General features: G+C 45.3%; 1 protein-coding gene across 1 annotated transcript in view; it reads left to right on the forward strand.

Annotated features, from left to right (window-relative positions):
* The window catches only part of GNL2 (G protein nucleolar 2), an 88,873-nt gene that overhangs the window by 40,907 nt on the left and 23,928 nt on the right, over positions 1-24,038 (forward strand). The window contains exons 11-13 of the mRNA XM_077295892.1: positions 513-671; positions 13,950-14,057; positions 15,592-16,037. Coding sequence (XP_077152007.1) covers positions 513-671; positions 13,950-14,057; positions 15,592-16,037 — 713 coding nt within the window. The remainder of the gene's footprint in view (positions 1-512; positions 672-13,949; positions 14,058-15,591; positions 16,038-24,038) is intronic.

Raw genomic sequence — 24,038 nt, forward strand, 5'->3', positions numbered from 1 at the left:
TCTGAGTTTACTAACCTGTTTTTAACTACTACTGTACCTAAATCTCACATATTGGGCTTTTCAGAATTCCTGTTTGTCAATATTAGATTGCATCAACCCCTTAAAAGGGTTGTCTACAACTTGGACAACTCCTCCTTCTCATTCAATGTTTGGCCTCGTTCAAATAAAAAAGGATTAAAGTCTCCTCCCGTGTTGGTGCCGTGCCAGCGGTGTTGGCACGCACGTGTATGGGTCTCGCTTGAGGTTGTTGCATCACCCTAGCCTTGTGAAAGGAGACCTTCTGAATACATTCGCTATTTTCCCCATATTGTACTTCCAAAAAGTGATATGAACAAATCCTCTTTTGGCTTATCTTAGGGGAGAAATGGTAAGTTCTCTAAGGTATAATTCCAGAGTGGTCTGTTGTTGTTTTTTGCTAACGGAAGACTTGGTGAACTGGGGTTCAACTCCTATTCAATTAATGGGTTGAAAAACAACTTTGATATTGATTACCTTTGTTTATACTTTGTTAGGTGCAAGTAGAAAAGATTAAAAGCCCAGAAGATCACATTGCCGCGGTCCTTGACCGGGCTAAGCCAGAGTACGTAAGCAAGACCTATAAGATAGATTCCTGGGAAAATGCTGAAGATTTCCTGGAAAAACTAGCCTATAAAACAGGGAAGTTGTTAAAGGTCAGTGAGCCGGTCTCTTTCTTTGTGTGTTTTTATTAGAACTGAAGTCTCTTAACTCCCATAATTTGTTTCTCTCAATGCAGTCTTAAAGCTTGCTGCTATTCGTTTCACACTGCAGAAGATTTATTGCCTTTTAACTTTTTCTTTTTAGGTTTTGTATTAAAGGAACCTGCTGGCATAGAATTTCTTTGGGAAGTACTGACAGTACAGGACTTGGTATTACCCTTTATAATTTACGGTGGGACGCCATGCTGATAGAATAAGTCATGCTCGCCCTGGTAATCTGCTCCCCCCACTCTAGCGCTACTGCTCCAACAATCTCACAGTGGACTGGAAGTGATGAGATCAGGAACACCAGTCTCCACACCATACAGCATATCAGTGGCCACTGCCGTCTAGTTACTGGTGGCCATGACCTCATGTGGTCCTACGGAGACTGCAGAGTAGCAGTGCTGGAGTTGGGAGCAGTTTCATGGGGTGAAGTATAGCTACTATTATCAGTATGGTTCACCACTGTGAATCAAAACAATTAGTCTGAAGACGTTCTTGTGTACCTAGTGGGTCAGGCTTATCATTAACTCTTGGGATGTAAATCATGTTTGGTGTTATAATGAAAGGGAAAGCAACTTTTTAATGCGCTTTAGATTAACTCTGCATTTTCTGCATTTGCTGCGCTCCTCTGTGAAGACTGTTTTTTACACTGTGTGAACCTATGGGATACAAATGTCATTGTAAGGTCAGAGCTGGCTTAAACTAAAGTATGAATACGCCATAAAATCAAGATTTAAAAAAAAAATTGAAAAAAACAAAACAAAGCTACCACACTTACATTTTAGTATTTAAAATTTCCATGGCACAACAAAAATATATACATATTTGGCATCCTCACAACTGTCATAACATGAACATTAATAGGAACCTATCGCTTACATTAACCCTACTCGGAGCTAGATAAGGAAGTAATCCCATTAAGTTATTTTATTCATTAAATATGGTAATGTAGTGTAAGTGTATTATTATGCTTACGGGAAATATCTCAGCCTTCTCTGTTAGGTTGAACAATAAGAAATGTTCACTCCAGTTGCCTACTCCTGGCCTAATGGATATTGATCAGGTGCGCACTAAAGAAATAACATCAGACAACACACAGTCGGATGTAAACTCTCCTTGATCAATCTATGGCTCCGCTCCAAGGACTTTATTTAATCAGAACACAGGTTTATATAACTCCTGTAAGGGGGCTCGGTTAGCTCTGAGATGGGAGTGATCGTATGTATTCCATTGGTTAGTGGATTCGGCAATGAGCAAGTCTGTGGGCGGATCCATGAGGTCATCAGGGTGGGTTGGTCCATGAGGTCAACAAGGTGGGCGTCACTATGGGTGGATCCATGAGGTCATCAGGGTGGGCGTCATCTTGGATACCAGCACATGGTGTGGTGAAACAGGAAATGGCAGCCATCTTTAGGGTCTCACTTTGATCTGAGAAAGCTTATGTAAGGTTAAACAATACATGTTATGGGTTGCTTCTCTCAATCTCTTATGTCTTGAGGTTAATTAAGTATTCTTATGGCTCTCCTCAACATCTCCAGTGTCCAGCACAGTTCTTTTCCTCTTCTCAGGGACTCCACCACAATTGCGGCTATCCGGTTCACTCTGTTCTCTATGCGTGAGCCGGAAGTCTCTATTAAAATGTAAGTCTATGGAACCTCGCTCTGTCGCTCCATAGCGTGCTTCGGACAGTCTACAGAGCGGGGGCATCTGAAAAGAGGAGAAGAATGGAGCTGGGTCCCGGAGAAGACTGAGATAGAGGAGTATAATATGCAATTTGCCTCTTCAGAGAAAAAGAGTACTTGAACTCTATAGCGCCACCTGTTGGATGTAGCGATCCTACAAGTCACAATCAACCCTTTAACGAGTCGTGCAATATGACTTGGGATAAAAGCCAAATCAGTATCTCAATTCGCAGACCATGTGTCTCGAATTGAGATGATGAATTTGGCTTTTATCCTAAGTCATATTGGATGACTCGTTAAAGGGTTGATTGTGACTTGTAGGATCGCTACTTCCAACAGGTGGCGCTATAGAGTTCAAGTCCTCTTTTTCTCTGAAGAGGCAATTTGCATATTAAATTTCCCAGAGGAGCATTGCACGGCGAATATGCCTCCTTACCTTGACAAGTCAGAGCTGGTAGGTCACTCTCCACATGGAGAAACCTTACCCCATAGAGGAGTATAGTAATTAATCAAAAACTTAGAGAACCTGTCAGCTGATTCTTGCTGCTCAAACCAGAGCCGCTGGCTGTACAATCACAGCCATGTATGTTTGGTCTCTGAAACGCAGCAGCGCCTCAGAGAACAACATATTTGTAATTCCCGCCGGGGACCGAGCCTCACTGTGCACTAGTCATACAGGCGGGTACCCGGGGGCTTCTCTCCACCCACTGACAGTGACTGACAAGTTTTTGCCTGTTATTATAGGCAGAGACCTGTCGGCAGACATGGAGAGGCTACATTTTAAAAGTGTTTTGTTTTTGCAGTACTTTTTGTACTTCTGAATGTCATCATTGATTTTACTATATGGTGTACTGGAAAAAAAATTACAGTTGCAGTGAAATTGCAAAAAAAGTGCAATTGTTTTTCACTTAGTAGGTTCACTATATAGTAAAACTGACCTGTTAGTATAATTCCCCAGGTCAGCACGTGTATGCAGAAATCAAACATGTATAGTGTATTTAAGTGGTGGGAAAAATTTTTTTTTCGAAATTTTGTTTGAAAAAACATGTATAGTGTATTTTGAAGAAAAAAAGTTTTTTGCATTTGTCGTCATTTTCTGAGACCCGTAGCTTTTCCACTTTTGGGATATGGGGCTGGGTGATGGTTTATTTTTTAAACTCGGAGCTGATGTTTTTAAGGGGTAGATACGATGTTTTGATTGCCTCATATTTCATTTTATTGCTATCTTGTGGTAGCCAATTGTGTTGTCGTTACGCCTCCAAGTATATAGTCTTGTTTTCCAGAGTGATTAAATACTTATTTCTCATTGCAAAATGCAAATACATTTATATAATTTATACATATATATATATATATATATATATATGTGATTATCTGAATTTTATTTTTGATATTCTGTCTCTCAATGTTAAAATTAACCTACCTATAAAAATTATAGACTGCTCATGTCTTTGTCAGTGGGCAAACGTACAAAATCAGCAAGGGATCAAATACTTATTTCCTCTACTGTATTATGGTTTAATGTGTAAATGTGGCCTTCAAGGTATCGGTGTACAGCTTTTAACTACTTCCTGACGACAGGTTTTTCTTTTCCCTATCATGGAATACTATCTCCTGGTTAAACAAAACTTGAATTTTTTTCTGAAAGGATTACAAGTGTGTTTTTGGCTTGCATGCTACTTCTGAAAACATAGCCTTTAAGGGAACCTGTCGGCAGGATTGTGCTCAGTAACCTACTGACAGTGTCAGGTCGGCGCCGTTATGCTGAATAAAATAATACTTTTGTTGCTGAAATCCGTCTTGTGGTTGTTGTGTGATCTGTATTTTCAGCTTTGTGTTGATGAGATTCTCGTGCTTCGGGAAGGGCTGTGGGGGTCTTCATGTGATGTTCTGATTAGATATTCATAATACAGACTGCTGACAGGTCACTGACCGGCCCCCTATTTTACTGAGATACTTTATCATATTTGCTATTTCTGACCCTTTTCCCCAGTTCTGATATATCCACTTTGTTCTCACACAGCCTCATGTCTTGGTGATTTAATAAAGGGGGCTGTCTATTAGCTCAGCTCATCAGCTAAAGGTACCTTCACACGAAACGACTTTACAACGAGAACGACAACGATCCGTGACGTTGCAGCGTCCTGGCTAGCGATATCGTTGTGTTTGACACGCAGCAGCGATCTGGATCCTGCTGTGATATCGCTGGTCATTGAATAAAGTTCAGAACTTTATTTGGTCGTCAGACCGGCGTGTATCGTCAGCTTTGACACCAAAAGCAACGATACCAGCGATGTTTTACGCTGGTAACCAGGGTAAATATCGGGTTACTAAGCGCAGGGCCGCGCTTAGTTACCCGATGTTTACCCTGGTTACCAGCGTAAAAGTAAAAAAAACAAACAGTACATACTCACCTGCGCGTCCCCTGCCGTCCGCTTCCTGCTCTGACTGAGCGCCGGCCATAAAGTGAAAGCACAGCACAGCGGTGACGTCACCGCTCTGCTATTAGGGCCGGCGCTCACACAGTACAGGAAGCGGACGCCGGGGGACGCGCAGGTGAGCATGTACTGTTTGTTATTTTTGAAAAGAAACTGGGTCCGCGCTACAGTGCTGCAAAAAGAACTAGGAATATGCACTAAATTCTTCGCTTAGATAATGCACAGTAGAATAGGCAGCAGAAGGATGAATGCTGTGCTGCCCAGCACCACACAGGACACCAAGTATGTACATGTACCAAGACCCACTGGTCAGGGCTGCGACCAAAAACCAGGATCAGAGGGGTGCCTGGAGAGTCAGTGAGAAAATACCGCACTAACCGTTATAATCCAGTACCCGGTAAATGATGATGGATGTAGGTCCAGTAGGAGGTGGTGTCCGTCGGGCTGATGTGCGGGCAGATGGACGAACGAGCAGCGTGCTGTGCTGTTCGGAAAAGCTGCGTAGAGCCAGGGACAACTCCGGCCGGTAGCGTCCCTGGATACGAGCGGGAACCAACCGAGGGAGGAGCTCGCTGGCGTGAAGCTCAGCGTGTGACGTCACTGAACTTAGGGAAAGTACGGGGTGCCACAGGAATCAAACCGACGCGTTTCGAAGGAGCGGCGTCCTTCTTCATCAGGGTTACTGATCCCTGAGAATGCCCCGTTATTTAACCCCCCCAAGGTGTCACTCAAACTGCCCAGCCCGCCCAATGAACCCGCTACTAAGATGGTGTCCAATGGAAGTGCTGGTAATATAAGGTGTAATCAGGAATATGAGAAGCATGGTCCGCAAGACCATGTAATAAAGGGAGTAATATAGACCTCATAGAAGTTACAGCTTGTGAAGGAACAACCTAAATGTGTTACACTTGTGGTCAAGTTGATAAGACAATGCTGCTGCAATAAATTAAGTGAAATTTGGTAAAATAGATAAAAACAATTCTTTAATAAATACTAAGTTAAAAATGATTATACTAGATGAACATTGATTAAAACCAATAAAATGAGTAAAATAAGGAAGGGAGAAACGGAGGATATGAAATAAAACCAATCAAGGACCCAGGGAGGTGGACTGGGTAATAATACACTCCCCTAAGTACGCCGAGGCCCCAAGGGAAGAAGGAAAAGAAAGTACTGGCCTAAAAAGCAAATATTTCAAGCCCGTGATTGAGGCCTTTAGGTGCAAGGCTGTTCAGGGAGAAGATCCATGGTGATTCGGCCCTGGACATGGCTTTTATCAGGTTGCCTCCCCTTAAACTTTGTTTCACTTTTTGAATACCCCAAAATATGATGCCCCTGGTGGATTTACCATGCCTCTCACTAAAGTGCCGGTAAAGTGGGTGGCCCAAGAAGCCTTTATGGATATTGGTGAAATGCTCCTTTATCCGGACCATCATGGGCCTCTTGGTGCGGCCAACGTAGAGTTTTCTACACGGGCACTCAATAGCGTATATAACCCTAGAAGAAGCACACGTAATGTTGTCTCTGATGGTATATTCATTCCTATCATCCGAATCTGTAAAAGTGGAGCGGCATGTTTTCTGGAAGGATGTATGCCGCCACCCGTGACAAAATCCGCATGGTGTAAATCCTGTCTTGTTGTTAGTAGAAGCCTCCGATATTTGTTTGTACTTAGAGGCTTGTCTTGTGGTGGGGGCTATAATGCTGCCCAGGGATTTTGCCTTCTTAAAAACAAATCTTGGTAGGGCTGGCAGAAATTCCCCTATGATTTTGTCCCCTTGAAGTATAGTCCAATGTTTGTGGATGATGGACCTAAATTTGGTGTGCCCAGCATGGAATTGGGTGATAAAAGGTAGCTGATGGATCTGGTCCTGAATGTTCGTTGGCTGATTGGAAAATTTCACTCTGTGTAATAGGGCATCCCTGGGTGTCTCCATGATATCTTTCTTGGCCCGTTCCAGTAATCCACTAGGGTAACCCTTGTCCAGAAATTGTTGGGTAAGGAGGGCAGAGTCCTTTTTAAAATCTTCCAAGGTAGTACAGTTCCGTCTGATTCTTGTGTACTGGCCCTTGGGCACATTTGTGAGCCATACTGGAAGATGGCAGCTGGTCATGCCAATAAAGCTGTTGGAGTCCACCTCCTTGCGGTAACACTTGGTGAATAACTGGTTACTCTCTATGAAAATGCTGAGGTCCAGAAAATTTATACTTGTCGTGCTAGTAGTGGGTGTGAACTCCAAACCAAAGGTATTATTGTTTAGATTAGATATGAAAAAATCCAGCTCGACCTTGGGGCCATTCCAGATGAAGAGCACGTCGTCGATGAAGCGACGCCAAAGAACCAGACCTGTACGAAGGTTACCAGATGGAAAAATGCAGGACTCCTCCCACTTGGCTACAAAGATTGGCATACGCGGGAGCAAACTGTGTGCCCATTGCAGTACCACAGGTTTGCAGGAAGAAGTCACCTTCATACCAAAAAAATTGTGCTGTAAGATGAATTGGATGCACTCTTCAATAAAGGTGACCTGGTTGCTTGGATATGTATCCAGGGTTTGAAGGTACTGCCCTGCAATTTGACAGCCCATTTTTTGGTCGATCACTGTATAGAGTGATTTTATGTCCAGGGTGCCTAGAAAGAAGTGGGGTTCCCATTTAACTTTTTCAAGGATACGGAGAATGTGGCCCGTATCCTTGAGGTAGGCCGGTATGAGTTGCATGCACTTCTGTAAGTGCATGTCCACATACCGGGAAAGATTTGCTGTTAGGCTGTTGATCCCCGAGATAATAGGCCTACCTGGTGGGCATGTAGCATTCTTGTGTATCTTGGGGATATGGTAGAAGATGGCCAAGCTGGGATCTTTATTAAATACGAAACCAAATTCCTTTTTGCTCAGTATACCCAGGGATTGGCCTTTTAGACACAGAGATTTGAGTTTATTAATAAGCTGCGGTGTAGGGTCACTTTTCAGTTTCCTGTAGGTGGTAGTGTCACTGAGTAGACGAATTGATTCCTCGTGATACATTGCTTGATCCATAATCACAATACCTCCTCCCTTGTCCGCAGGGCGAATAGTAATGTTGTTATTACTCTGTATATCTTTAATTGCTTTTTTCTCAGCATTGGTTAAGTTACAGGGAGTAAATCTGGGCTTCATTCTTTGTAATTTCCTGATGTCATTTGTGACCAGTTTGTCAAAGGTTAGAAATGCCTCAGAGTGCTCATGTATAGGATTAAAGGAAGAGGGATTAGCCAGTGTAGTATGAATATACGTATCAGGATTGGGGTTGGTATTGCCTGTGGATAATTTGTCCTTTTTAACCCCTTCCCGACCCATGACGCCACGTAGGCGTCATGAAAACCCGTGCCAATCCGACCCATGACGCCTATGTGGCGTCATGGAATGATCGCGTCCCTGCAGATCGGGTGAAAGGGTTAACTCCTATTTTACCCGATCTGCAGGGAGAGGGGGAGTGGTACTTCAGCCCAGGGGGGGTGGCTTCACCCCCCCCGTGGCTACGATCGCTCTGATTGGCTGTTGAAAGTGAAACTGCCAATCAGAGCGATTTGTAATATTTCACCTAAAAAACTGGTGAAATATTACAATCCAGCCATGGCCGATGCTGCAATATCATCGGCCATGGCTGGAAATACTGAAGTGCCCCCCCCCACGCCCACCGATCGCCCCCCCCCCCCCCGTCCTCCGTTATGGGGTCCGGTCCCCTCCGTCCGCCTGCCGGCTCCCCCGTCCTCCTGTCCGCTCCCTCCTTGCTCAGACCCACCCCCCCTGTGCTCCGTTCCCCCCCCCCCCCTGTGCTCCGAACCACCCCCCCACCACCCCTTCATACTTACCGATCCTCCCGGTGTCCGGCCGTCTCCTCGCTGGGCGCCGCCATCTTGGAAAATGGCGGGCGCATGCTCAGTGCGCCCGCCGAATCTGCCAGTCGGCAGATTCCTTACAGGTACATTTTGATCGCTGTGGTAGGTTCTATCACAGCGATCAAAATAAAAAAAATAATAAATAACCCCCCCCCCCTTTATCACCCCCATAGGGACAATAATAAAATAAAGAATGTTTTTTTTTTTTTTTTTTTTCCCCACTAGGGTTAGGGTTAGAACTAGGGTTAGAACTAGGGGTAGGGTTAGGGGTAGGGTTAGGGTTACGGGTAGGGTTATGGCATGTGCACACAGAGCGGATCGGCCGCGGATCCGCAGCGGATCGGCCGCGGATCCGCAGCGGATCGGCCGCGGATCCGCAGCGGATCGGCCGCGGATCCGCAGCGGATCGGCCGCGGATCCGCAGCGGATCGGCCGCGGATCCGCAGCGGATCGGCCGCGGATCCGCAGCGGATCGGCCGCGGATCCGCAGCGGATCGGCCGCGGATCCGCAGCGGATCGGCCGCGGATCCGCAGCGGATCGGCCGCGGATCCGCAGCGGATCGGCCGCGGATCCGCAGCGGATCGGCCGCGGATCCGCAGCGGATCGGCCGCGGATCGGCCGCGGATCCGCAGCGGATCGGCCGCGGATCCGCAGCGGATTGGCCGCTGCGAATTCGAAGCAGTTTTCCATCAGGTTTACAGTACCATGTACACCTAAGGAAAACCAAATCCGCTGTGCCCATGGTGCGGAAAATTCCGTGCAGAAACGCTGCATTGTATTTTCCGCAGCATGTCAATTCTTTGTGTGGATTCCGCAGCATTTTACACCTGTTCCTCAATAGGAATCCGCAGGTGAAATCCGCACAAAAAAACACTGGAAATCTGCTGTAAATCCGCAGGTAAAACGCAGTGCCTTTTACCTGCAGATTTTTCAAAAATCGTGCGGAAAAATCTCACACGAATCCGCAACGTGGGCACATAGCCTTAGGGTTAGGGTTGGAATTAGGGCTAGGGTTTGAAATAGGGTTAAGATTAGGCTTGTGGTTAGGGTTACGGATAGGGTTAGGGGTGTGTTGGGGTTACAGTTGTGGTTAGGGTTGGGATTAGGGCTAAGGTTGGGATTAGGGTTAGGATTAGGGTTGGAATTAAGGTTACGGGTGTGTTGCGGTTAGGGTTGTGGTTAGGGGTGTGTTGGGGTTAGGGTTGTGATTAGGGTTATGGCTACAGTTGGGATTAGGATTAGGGGTGTGTTGGGGTTAGTGTTGAAGTTAGAATTGAGGGGTTTCCACTGTTTAGGCACATCAGGGGTCTCCAAACGCAACATGGCGCCACCATTGATTCCAGCCAATCTTGCATTCAAAAAGTCAAATGGTGCTCCCTCCCTTCCAAGCCCCGACGTGCGCCCAAACAGTGGTTTACCCCCACATTTGGGGTACCAGCGTACTCAGGACAAACTGGGCAACAACTGTTGGGGTCCAATTTCTCCTGTTACCCTTGCAAAAATAAAAAATTACTTGCTAAAACATAATTTTTGAGGAAAGAACAATTATTTTTTATTTTCACGGCTCTGCGTTATAAACTTCTGTGAAGCACTTGGGGATTGAAAGTGCTCACCACACATCTAGATAAGTTCCTTCGGGGGTCTAGTTTCCAAAATGGGGTCACTTGTGGGGTGTTTCTACTGTTTAGGCACATCAGGGGCTCTGCAAATGCAATGTGACGCCCGCAGACCATTCCATCAAAGTCTGCATTTCAAATGTCACTACTTCCCTTCCGAGCCCCGGCATGTGCCCAAACAGTGGTTTACCCCCACATATGGGGTATCAGCGTACTCAGGAGAAACTGGACAACAACTTTTTGGGTCCAATTTCTCCTGTTACTCTTGCAAAAATAAAAAAATTCTGGGCTAAAAAATATTTTTGAGGAAAGGAAACATTTTTTTATTTTCACGGCTCTGCGTTATAAACTTCTGTGAAGCACTTGGGGGTTCAAAGTGCTCACCACACATCTAGATTAGTTCCTTGGGAGGTCTAGTTTCCAAAATGGGGTCACTTGTGCGGGAGCTCCAATGTTTAGGCACACAGGGGCTCTCCAAACGCGACATGGTGTCCGCTAATGATTGGAGCTAATTTTCCATTCAAAAAGCCAAATGGCGTGCCTTCCCTTCCGAGCCCTGCCGTGCGCCCAAACAGTGGTTTACCCCCACATATGGGGTATCACCGTACTCAGGACAAACTGGACAACAAAATTTGGGGTCCAATTTCTCCTATTACCCTTGGGAAAATAAAAAATTCTGGGCTAAAAATCATTTTTGAGGAAAGAAAAATTATTTTTTTATTTTCACGGCTCTGCGTTATAAACTTCTGTGAAGCACCTGGGGGTTATAAGTGCTCACTATGCATCTAGATAAGTTCCTTGGGGGGTCTAGTTTCCAAAATGGGGTCACTTGTGCGGGAGCTCCAATGTTTAGGCACACAGGGGCTCTCCAAACGCGACATGGTGTCCGCTAACGATTGGAGCTAATTTTCCATTCAAAAAGTCAAATGGCACGCCTCCCCTTCCGAGCCTTGCCGTGCACCCAAACAGTGGTTTACCCCCACATATGAGGTATCGGCATACTCAGGAGAAATTGCCCAACAAATTTTAGGATCCATTTTATCCTGTTGCCCATGTGAAAATGAAAGAATTGAGGCTAAAAGAAATTTTGTGTGAAAAAAAAGTACTTTTTCATTTTTGCGGATCAATTTGTGAAGCACCTGGGGGTTTAAAGTGCTCACTATGCCTCTAGATGAGTTCCTTGGGGGGTCTAGTTTCCAAAATGGGGTCACTTGTGGAGGAGCTCCAATGTTTAGGCACACAGGGGCTTTCCAAACGCGACATGGTGTCCGCTAACGATGGAGATAATTTTTCATTCAAAAAGTCAAATGGCGCTCCTTCCCTTCCGAGCCTTACCATGTGCCCAAACAGTGGTTTACCCCCACATGTGAGGTATTGGTGTACTCAGGACAAATTGGACAACAACGTCCGTGGTCCAGTTTCTCCTTTTACCGCTGGGAAAATAAAAAAATTGTTGCTAAAAGATCATTTTTGTGACTAAAAAGTTAAATGTTCATTTTTTACTTCCATGTTGCTTCTGCTGCTGTGAAACACCTGAAGGGTTAATAAACTTCTTGAATGTGGTTTTGAGCACCTTGAGGGGTGCAGTTTTTAGAATGGTGTCACTTTTGGGTATTTTCAGCCATATAGAACCCTCAAAATGACTTCAAATGTGAGGTGGTCCCTAAAAAAAATGGTTTTGTAAATTTTGTTGTAAAAATGAGAAATCACTGGTCAAATTTTAACCCTTATAACTTCCTAGCAAAAAAAAAAATTGTTTCCAAAATTGTGCTGATGTAAAGTAGACATGTGGGAAACGTTATTTATTAACTATTTTGTGTCACATAACTCTCTGGTTTAACAGAATAAAAATTCAAAATGTGAAAATTGAGAAATTTTCAAAATTTTTGCCAAATTTCCGTTTTTTTCACAAATAAACTCAGAAATTATCGACCTAAATTTACCACTAACATGAAGCCCAATATGTCACGAAAAAACAATCTCAGAATCGCTAGGATCCGTTGAAGCGTTCCTGAGTTATTACCTCATAAAGGGACACTGGTCAGAATTTCAAAAAACGGCAAGGTCATTAAGGCCAAAATAGGCTGGGTCATGAAGGGGTTAAGAAAAATTTTTTTTATAGCTAAATTCCTCAGATATTTCTTCATGCTTATGTAGAGAGAAAATGGTTTCCCCACAGAAGTAGGGGCGTATTTCAAACCTTTTTGTAGAAGGGATGTCTCATTTTGTTAATTGTGAGAACTTAGATTAAATATTTTTTGTGGGTACTTGACCATAGGATTTATTTCAGTTTTGGTGAGTTTCCTCCCCCTCCTGCCCCTCTTAGTTTTGTAGACCTTACCCGGAAAAAATCCTGATTCACCGGTGGGTGGATCTTAGACTTTGCATGATGTTTCAATGTTGTGCCAGCACTCTTATTTCTATTGAGAAGCGTAGGCTTCTGTCCATTCTTAGAGGTGGTGTTCCTAGTGGGTCCAGAGGACGGATTGCCGGACGTACTACCACTAGGTATTGTGGTTGGACCCCCAGATTGTTTCTCTGCAGGTCTAATTTGGGTAGATGTAACTCGATGGGTGGCCTGCTGGGAGGTACGTTGATGTTCACCGTTATGCGTATTATTGTGCATATTGCCAGAAGCTACGCCTCCTCTATTTGAGGATAGTGGGGAAAATCTGTTGGAAATATGTAAGGGAGTAATAGGCCGTGAATAAGTCTCTTCATGTGTACTGGGATTCCCATAAGTGGGTGTAATGGGGTATACCGAAACCTCCAAACTATTGTCCTGGGTATGGATCATGGCCTCTAATGACTCCGAGGGGAGCTTGTTCCTAATTGACACTGGTGTATATTATGTAGAGAATACCAGTGAGATGTCTGCCATGTCCTGCTCGGTAGATAGATTGTATTCATCTATTACTACAAGTTCGTCAGGTTTTTGTGCGTCGTTGTTAAATGTATCACCCAAACTTGCATCTGAATGTTGGTTTATGTATAGTTCTTCTGGTATTCCATCCCTTTGGAATTCCCTGACAGTTTAAGCCCCTTTTCTGTCTTGGTTCCTGCGGCTCAGTGACTCTGGGGAGGTAGCGCTGGTGTATTCTTTTGTATTATCTTCTGTTTGTTATTTTTACTTTTACGCTGGTAACCAGGGTAAACATCGGGTTACTAAGCGCGGCCCTGCACTTAGCAACCCGATGTTTACCCTGGTTACCCGGGGACCGGCATCGTTGGTCGCTGGAGAGCGGTCTGTGTGACAGCTCTCCAGCGACCAAACAGCGACTCTGCAGCGATCGGCATCGTTGTCGCTATCACTGCAGCGACGCTTCGTGTGAAGGTACCTTAAGTCAGTCCCATCTCCATTGCAGCCTCTATTGACCGAATTCTCCTTCCTTACGTGCGAACACCGTGTCTGCCCACATTGGAACCAATGTGAAAGAGCTGGTGGGACCAAGAGAAGGGTCATAAATACTGTGTTCCCAGCAGATTTCTTTTAGGTATTTGATTTACAGGTTGCTTTCGGTTCCTACACTATAATAATCTGTACTTCTTATAGCCTGTCTATTCATGTTACCATATTTAGAAATGATGTTTTCTTTCATTGCTATTGTAGGGTGGAGAACCAGATTGCCAGACTGTTTCAAAGATGGTACTCAATGATTGGCAACGAGGGAGAATACCTTTCTTTGTAAAACCACCCAATGCAGAGCCACTGCCGGAGGTACGTTTTTTTTTTTATTATTATTATTTTTAACTTCCCTATTTGCTCTACATCTTTTTTTTCTTGTATGGTCACTATAAGGAAAAATATTCAGCTCACCCTCCAAGGTAAATCGCGTTTCCAATATTTCCAGTTCTTTGGCGCACAGGAGCAAAGCAGTGGGTCAGTCCCATAAGTTGGTCATCATGACTAAGAACCTGGGAGTTGGGGTTGAAACCATAACGGAGTGTGCACGTGACATCTTTTAGACGCTGGCTTATCTGCTTGGTTTTTGAAGGAAAAGGAACTTAAGGAAACCACAACCAGTGTTTTTCTAAAGCGTCCCCTTTAGCTTCATTTCTTCATCCTCTTGCTGTGTACCACTTTTTTTTTTTTTTTTTTTAAAGCACTATTTCAGGCGGAATTCCCGCCATGTGCACATACCAATGGATTCCTTTTTGGTTTTGGTCTCATAATGTTGCTTCTATTGATGGATCCTTGCACAAAAGCAACTTCTTTGTCTTCGTATTATCCTTTTTGTGGTGTGTAAGGTTAGATTCACTTACAAGGTGTTCACTACAGAATTTACACAACTGCTATATTCATATTAAATTGAATGGATAACTCTGCGTTCTCCATCTGCTTTGTATCTGATCTATGGGACTTACCCAAAGGATGCCGTTTACACGATTTTTTTCTATGCTTTGAGCCCGAAAAACACATTTGATTTTTTTTTTTTTTGTGTGTGTGGGTTTTATCATCGTTTAATTAAAAGTCAAGTGATTTATCAATCATATCAAAAACGCAAGTCACAATAACAATACGTGTGTTTTAAGAAAGACTAAGAAACCCTAATTGAGATCTCTTATTTTCCTATTAACTACCAGTGAAAATTTGGCTGTAGCTTTTAAAAACTAATAAAGGATGAATTCGTCTACTATTTAAAAGGGTATTTTCATCCCCAAGATCCTATCCCAATATGTAGTAGGTGAAATATTAATAATATTAGCAAATACCTCTAATTAGAAATGTTGTCTAGTTCCTCTAATTCACTATGTCGCTTACCCCATGTGCAGGCATAATAGTAGCTTAGATATCCATGGTTACGACCACTAAGGGCTGTCTGTCACTATGAGTGGTCGTAACCATGGATACCTAAGCTACTGCAATGCCCCACATGAAATAAGCAACATAGCGAGTCAGAAGAACTATGCTACATTAATTGGAGGTATTTGCTACTATTATTACACCTACTACATATTGGGACAGGATCTTGGAGATGGGAATACCCCTTTATTGTACTTTGTTAGCTTGCATTTGGATGGTACCTGTTGCCCTGCTCCCCATATGGACACACGCTGCAGACTTTTCTACTGTTTTCCCGGACAATAAGATGGAAAGATTTGTTTTAAAATCAAGAGAAGTAGGAAAATAAAAAAATTAAATATGTAACGTAAAAACCTTGATTGAAAGATAAATCAATTGATTTGTTATGAAATGAATAGCTGTAAGATTTTGTCAATTTCTGTTTACAACTTGTCCATTTTCTTACTAGCATCAGCAAGCTTCAATTGCAGCGTCTAAGGGTACCAGTGAAAATGCGGAAAATCTGGCCGAGGAAAAGACCATCACCGAGGCCCAGGAAGCTGCTAATTTGGAAAAAGAGGAGATCAAGGAAATCCTGTCAAACGTCCGTCAAAACTATGGGAAGCTGAACGTTGCTCCAGAATTCTCCCAGGAAGACTTGGTGCCTATAGAAATAGATGGAATGTCAGACCTTTCAGAACTGGATTCGCAGGATGATGACATCTTGTCAGAAGAGGAGGACGATGACCAAAGTGGACACCTTTCTGAAACCGAAAATGACGCGACATCAAGGGCTAATCATACGAATGCTGTAAAGCAGAAGTCAAAAGCATTGCTACAAGATCTGGACGATAAAATAGCCAAGTACAAGAAATTTCTGAATAAAGCAAAAGCCAAGCGATTTTCTGCTTTAAGGTATTGTAAAGTGCTTTTTATCTAATATTTCACTAGTGCATAGAAACTTAGAACATATTTGACTCTTCTCATTTTAGGCATTGGTAGGTTTCCTGCTATCAGGTTTGGCTTTAACCCCTTTACTCCCAAGGGTGGTTTGCACGTTAATGACCAGGCTAATTTTTACAATTCTGACCACTGTCCCTTTATGAGGTTATAACTCTGGAACACTTCAATGGATCCCGGTGATTCTGACATTGTTTTCTCGTGACATATTGTACTTCATGTTAGTGGTATAATTTCCTTGACATTACTTGAGTTTTATTTGTGAAAAAAAAACAGAAATTTGGCGAAAATTTAGAAAATTTCGCAATTTTCCAACTTTCAATTTTCATGCCCTTAAATCACAGAAATATGTCACACAAAATACTTAATAAGTAACATTTCCCACATGTCTACATCAGTCTTACATCAGCACAATTGTGGAACATAAAATTTTTTTTTTGTTAGGGAGTTATAAGGGTTAAAAGTTGACCAGCAATTTCTCATTTTTACGACACCATATTTCTTTTTTTTTTTTTAGGGACCACATCACATTTGAAGTCACTGAGGGGTCTATATGAAAATACCCAAGTGTGACACCAGTCTAAAAACTGCACCCCTCAAGGTGCTCAAAACCAAATTCAAGAAGTTTATTTTAACCCTTCAGGTGTTTCACAGGAATTTTTGGAATGTTTAAAAAACAAAATTAACATTTAACTTTTTTTCACCCAAAATTTAATTCTGGTCCAATTTGTTCTATTTCTCCTTCGCCTCATTGGGGGACACAGACCGTGGGTGTTATGCTGCTTGCCACTAGGAGGACACTAAGTGATACAAAGAAAGTTAGCTCCTCCCCTGCAGTATACACCCTCCTGCTGGCTCCCAGCTAACCAGTTCTTGCTTAGTGTCTGTAGGAGGCACTTGGGTCTGTTTTCAGACCCCAACATTTTTTATTTTTATTTTCTGTAAATTTTTATTTTTTAATTAACGGAGTGAAGGGGGCGACGGATTCCTTTCTAGGGTCCGCTCTCCCCCGAACCATCAACAGGCAAGCACAGCGAGTATACCTCCCCGTACCTTTCCTGCGACGACTGGGGCACGCCTAATCTACGCTAGGGCGACGGTTCCTATACGGTCCCGATCTCCCCCCTGTAGGATGGCAAGCACATAGAGTATACCTCTTATGTGCATCTCCCGGGCTCCTCCGCAATTAAGCCCCCACCTGTTGGCGTCATGTAGTCCCCACAGTAGCCGTAAGTCCCCTGCGGCAGGCACAGCCATAAGTCCCCTGCGGCAGGCACATATGAAGATGGACAGAGACTCTCCATCCTCCGGCCAAGGGAGGATCGATTGAGGTTATTCCCTCGCAATAGAGGCTGCATCTCTGCTCGGTGGTGGTGAGTAGTTTCCTTCCTCACGCTGCCTGCGTGGAAGGTGCGGTCCTGGTCCCTGGGGAGAGGTGCCGCTGGCCGGTACGCCAGCGGCAATCATTCGGCGCTACGTCGCGGCCCGCCGACGCGCTCCACCGGCAGGCTCCATAAATTTAGTCCCCGGCTTTTTCAGCCGGACTAGGCCGCAGTTGAAATCCCTGCCAACTGCCGGAGCCCCGCCCAGCTCACTTCAGGGGCGACAGTGCCTTCACGGTCCCGATGCCGGACAACTGGCCCTGTCCACCCGAGGGCTGAACTCCGTGGATGTACAGAGGCCCCTCTCTATGGCGTCCGAGCAGCCCCCACTGTCCCACCACTGTGAAAGCGGATGGCACAAGGAGGCGGACGGTTCCTCTCCACCTCCCTAACAAAAGGGATGATGGATTGAGGTTTATCCCTCTATCCCTGCACCGTCCACGCTGCAATACCCGACATCCGCGGCGGCTCCATCCCGGGACGCGCACCGTTGGTGAGTGGATCCTGCCAGCGATGGGCTTCTGCAGCGGGACATTCACAGGCAGTCTCAGGCTTCCCTGTGGCCCACCTCCCTGAGGTAACGCTCCAGCCGGCTACAAAATTTAGCCCCCGGCTTCGGCCGATGTGTAGGCCGCACCCCGGAAGCGCGCTGTGGTGCCCTAAGGCAGCTCTGCCTTTTTTCCTGGCGCTTTTCGCCTGGCACGGAAGTGCTCAATTTTCTCGAGCAACGCCCCTCACTTCTACGCTGGCGCCGGCTGCAGAAATTTAGGCCCCGGCTTGGGCCTATTCATGGAAGTCTCGAGGCTCCGCCCACGTCATGCCTGTGGCTCCGCCCCCTGAATTGGCGCTTCTCGCTCGCTGCGAGATTTGACCTAAACCCGCATGACCAGTATTCCTGGTCTTAAAGTCACATGACCAGTATTCCTGGTCTTAAAGGCACATGACCAGTATTCCCTGGTCTTAAAGGCACACGACCAGTATTCCCTGGTCTTAAAGGCACACGACCAGTATTCCCTGGTCTTAAAGGCACACGACCAGTATTCCCTGGTCTTAAAGGCACATGACCAATCCGAAGCTGGTCATAAATGAGGAGCCCTCTGCCGCTAATCCCAGTTTATCCCAGTGTAACTAGTTCCCTCAGTGGACTTCGTCACTGCCGCAACCCATGGTGTTTCTGACCAAGAAATTGAATCCCTCCGTGATCCCTCCGTGGCTCGGAGTGCTCGCAGGACCGATATACATGGTCCCTCTCCTACATGGGATCCGTCGGCTAGCAGGGGCCGCGAGTATTCCAGAAACGTACAAGCATCTACAAAACGGAAGTTCTCATTTCATGATCTCTCTCCAAGGATTTGCTGACAACAAGACTCTGAACACGGATCGGATATTGCCTTGGACCTGGACTTGCCAGAGTTTCAGTAAAGGATGACTCGCCTATTTATATCATCATCCAATCTCTGTACATTGACGAGGACTCCGGTCCTGCTCTAGACTACAGTGTCCCTCATACGGAGACTAAACTCCCTCGTAGAGCATTTGTCATCCAGTCCGGATATGCGTTTCACTGGACAGAAGCCTCTACGTGGGGCTCCATGCCTGGTCTGATTTTTAAGGGCGACAGGCCCTTTAAAGGACGCCGATCTCCCCACACCATCAACAGACGGGCACACGGAGTGTCGCCTCCAGGTATCCTCTTCTGCATCCAGGCCTAATGCCAGACAACCTGTCCTGTCCACCCGGAGACCTGAACTCTATGGATGTACAGAGGCACCCTTTTCGGGCGTCTGAGCACCCCGCTCTGCATCACCACTATTTAACAGAAGATGCAAGAAGGCGGATGTTCCCTCTCCACTTCCCTGTTAAGAGGATGGTGGATCGAGGGTTCCTAATTTTTAACTCTGCAATGACCTGCTGGAAGCAGCCGCGCATTCTGCCACTTGGCAGATTAACCGGGTACAATCTCCTGTGGTTTACCTACCAGTATCCCTGCCCGATGTGTCATCAATTAAAAATGCCACGATCTGTCAAATAGCAAATCTGGTTTGTTCCGTTTTGCGGCTACGGGTCCAGCCCTCTACCCTCCCTAGCCGCCACATGGATTGCTAGAGCAACGGTCTCTTGCCTGGAGACCTTAACTACTTTGATTCACACCAGTAACCCTTTCCTGAAGACAGTACAGCTGGTCAATCAAATCTTTTGAGCGGGAGACTAACGAAGGATCGTACGTTCCTACAGCCCCGACCAACAGTGAAAGGGTTGTCCGGGACAGTCTAGATCTAAGGGATCTTGGTTCCTAAAAGGGGAACGAGAAGTAGGACCGATCCCGGACCTCAAACTTCTAACAACCTTTCACAAGGTTCTTCTTCTTCGAATGGAGTTCCTCCGCTCAGCCATTACTTCAACAGAAAAAGGTGCAGTTTCTGGCATCCATCGACATTCGGGATGCTTACCCTCTTCAAAAATTCCGTCGCTTTTCCATTCGTGAACAGCATTTAAGTCACGACCTTGTCCTTCGGCCTTGCTACTGCACCCAGAGTGTTCACAAGGGTCATGGCGGCTGTCATGTTCCTCTTGCACCTAGAGGCGTGGTCGTCCTGCCCTGTTTGGCTGACTGTTTACCTGCCCTTGCAGGACTACGCTAAGTCGTCTATATCACTTGCGATACCCTCTCACCTGGGCTGGTGGCTAGACTTAGACAACTTCTCATTTCCATCCCAGCAGATATCCTTTTTGAGGATGATCCGGTACTCTTCCAGAAGGGTGGTATATCTCCCTCCAGACAAGGTCATGGTCCTTCAACAGGGAGCTCGCGCACTTGCTCACTCATCCCCTCATTTCATTCGATTTGCTGGGAGGGTTCTGAGGAAAAAATGGAGACGACAATGGAAGCAGTTTCCTTCGCTCCGTTAGTTTTCAGCGAGTCAAGCAGACTTTCAGACGATAGTCTCTGAGCTCCTTCTTCATCCAGGGCTTTTCTCCCGGTTCAATGGTTACTAGTAGCTTCCAATACCAGTCCTTTTCTCCCGATCATTGCTCTGGAGATCCGAAAGGTAGTCCTACAGTAGGTCCACTGCCTTATGGCGGGTCAACCCATCTGAATTCAATTGGACAATGCCACGGCTGTGCCATACGTCAATCATCTAGCAGGTACCCACGTTCAGGCACCATGGCCGAGGTACCTCACATTCTCACATGGGCCGAGATCTATCACTCGGTGATCTCGGCAGTACATATCCCAGGAGTATAACTCTGGGCTGCGAACATATTCAGCCGTCAGGGTTTCGCCTCAAGTGAGTGGGAACTTCACCCGGAAGTCTTCCATCAGACCTGCCTTCACTGGAGCTCTCCAGTTGTAGTTCGGATGGCGTCCTGACTGATCGCCTGTGTACTCGAGTTTGTCGTTCGGCCTCGAGATCCAAGAGCCATCGCACTGCATGCTCTGGTTCTTCCGCGGTACCAGTTTCCACAACTCCCCGTTCACTACTTCCGAAAGCTTTTCAGAAGCAGAAAGGGCCCCAGTGATCCTCGAAAATCCGCACTGACCACGTCAGTTTGCTTGCGGAGCTGGTAGCTTTTCTGCCTTTCTGCAACAAAACTGCAAGTAGGGACCACCTCGCAGGAAGTTTTCACTTGTAGTTCTTCCCTATCGCATACCGTTAGATCATTGGGATCTATTCTATTAGGGAAGGTCGCCCCTTTTTTCTCGGCGATATCCTCATCCTGACGAGTCTTCGGTGCTAACGGGTCCTTTCAGACTTTTTGTTCCCTTATTTCCTTCAAGGCAAGGTCGTCCTCAGGCCTTCCCCGTCCCTTGTTACCAAGGTGGTATTGTATTACCACTGTTATGAGGGCATAGTTCTTCCCTCATCTCTTTCAGCACCAGTCCACAAAATGGAGTGAGTTCCCCATATTCCGGACGAAGCGAATGCTCTGAGTAGGTATGTCTCGAGGACGGCGTCCTTCCGAAGGTTGGACACTGTATCTTGGGCTTCCTGACGGTAAGGGGAAGGCTTCCTGACGTTTACAGGAAGGGATTAGCCGTCTTCATCGGCCATTTAGCCTGGTGTATTCCTTTCACCATCCAGGAGTCCTTCCGTGTTAGGCTGACATCTATCTCCCTGTCTATCGTGGGTTCTAGGCACCAGGCGTCGACAAGACACGCCTGCAAGCTTGCGGATTCGTCCAGTCCGCATGCATTCTTCAAGCGTTATAATTCCCAGACTTCCACAGATGTGAGTCTGGGCAGGCGAACTCTGCAGGCCGCGGTGGCGCACTTGTAAGTAGCGGTTACACAGGGCCTGATCTGATGTTGTCCCCACCCAGGGACTGCTTTGGTACGTCCCACGGTCTGTGTCCCCCAATGAGGCGAAGGAGAAAGAGGGATTTTTGTGTACTCACCATAAAATCCTTTTCTCCGAGCCAATCATTGGGGGACACAGCTCCCACCCTGGTATTGGCTTATGCTTGTTTTTATAATCTGATATGCTATACTCTCATATATAATATGACATGCTGTAAGCTAATATGTTGTTACTGATCTCCTACTGCTTTTTGCACCGAACTGGTTACCTGGGAGCCAGCAGGAGGGTGTATACTGCAGGGGAGGAGCTAACTTTCTTTGTATCACTTAGTGTCCTCCTAGTGGCAAGCAGCATAACACCCACGGTCTGTGTCCCCCAATGATTGGCTCGGAGAAAAGGATTTTACGGTGAGTACACAAAAATCCCTCTTTTACCAAGGATAACAGGAGAAATTGGACCCCAAACGTTGTTGTGCAACTTGTCCTGAATACGCTGATACCCCATATATGGGGGTAAACCACTGTTTGGGCGCATGGCAGAGCTCAGAAGGGAAGGAGCGCCATTTGACTTTTCAATGCAAAATTGGCTGGAATTGATGGGATGCCTTGTCTCGTTTGGAGAGCTTCTGATGTGCCTAAACAGTGGAAACCCCCAAAAGTGACCCCATTTTGGAAAGTAGACCCCCTAAGGAACTTCTCTAGATGTGTGGTGAGCACTTTGAACCACAAAATGCTTCACAGAAGTTTATAATGTACAGCCGTGAAAATTAAAAAATCCTTTGTTTTCCCCACAAAAATGATCTTTTATCCACCAATTTTGTATTTTCCCAAGGGTATCTGGAAAAGTTGGACTTCAAAAGTTGTTGTGCAATTTGTCCTGAGTACGCTGATACCCCATATGTGGGAGAAAACTACTGTTTGGGCACATGGCAGAGCTTGGAAGGGAAGAAGTGGCGTTTTGGAATGCAGACTTTGATGGAATGGTCTGCGGGCGTCACGTTGCGTTTGCAGAGACCCTGATGTACCTAAACAGTAGAAACCCCCCACAAGTGACCCCATTTTGGAAACTAGACCCCCCAAGGAACTTATCTAGATGTGTGGTGAACACTTTGAACCCCCAAGTGTTTCAGTAAAGTTTATAACGCAGAGCCGTGAAAATAAAACAACTTTTTTTTTTTTTCCACAAAAATGATTTTTTTATCCCCCAGTTTTGTATTTTCCCATTGGTAACAGGCGAAATTGGACCCCAAAAGTAATTTGTCCTGAGTACGCTGATGCCCCATATGTGGGGGCAAACCACTGTTTGGGCGCACAGCAGAGCTCGGAAGGGAAGGACCACCTTTTTACTTTTTCAACGCAGAATTGGATGGAATTGAGATCGGACGTCATGTTGCTTTTGCAGAGCCCCTGGTATGCCTAAACAGTGGAAACCTCCCAATTCTAAATCCAACCCTAACCCCAACACACCTCTAAGCCTAATCCCAACCCTAACCACACGCTTAATCCTGACACACCCCTAACCCAACCCTAAATGTAATCCAAACCCTAACCCCAACTTTATCCCCAACCATAACTTTTGTCCCATCCCTAACCCTAACTTTAGCCCCAACCCTAATGGGAAAATGAAAATAAATATTTTTTTTTTTATTATTTTTCCCTAACTAAGGGGGTGATGAAGGGGGGTTTGATTTACTTTTATAGTGTTTTTTTTTTGTCCGGTTTTTATGATTGGCAACTGTCACACACTAAAAGACGCTTTTTATTGCAAAAAATATTTTTTGCGTTCCCACATTCCGAGAGCTATAATTTTTCCATATTTTGGTCCACAGTCATGAGGTCTTGTGTTTTGCGGGGCGAGTTAACATTTTTATTGGTACCATTTTCGGGAACGTGACATTTTTTGATCGCTCCTTATTCTGATTTTTGTTAGGCAGAATGAACAAAAACCATCAATTCGTGAATTTCTATTTTTTTTTGGGGGGGGGGGTCCTTTATACCGTTCCGCGTTTGGTTAAATTGATAAAGCGGTTTTATTCTTCGGGATAGTATGATTATAGCGATGCCTCATTTATATCATTTTTTTTATGTTTTGGCACTTTTATACAATCAAGACTATTTTATTGAAAAAATAATAATTTGTGCATCTCTTTATTCTGAGGGCTATAACTTTTTTTTTTATTTTTACGCTGATGATGCTGTATTGCAGCTCGTTTTTTGCGGGACAAGATGATCTTTTCAGCGGTACCATGGTTATTTATATCCGTCTTTTTGCTC

This window comes from Ranitomeya variabilis, chromosome 3 (assembly GCF_051348905.1).
Source record: "Ranitomeya variabilis isolate aRanVar5 chromosome 3, aRanVar5.hap1, whole genome shotgun sequence".
Lineage (NCBI taxonomy): Eukaryota > Metazoa > Chordata > Amphibia > Anura > Dendrobatidae > Ranitomeya > Ranitomeya variabilis.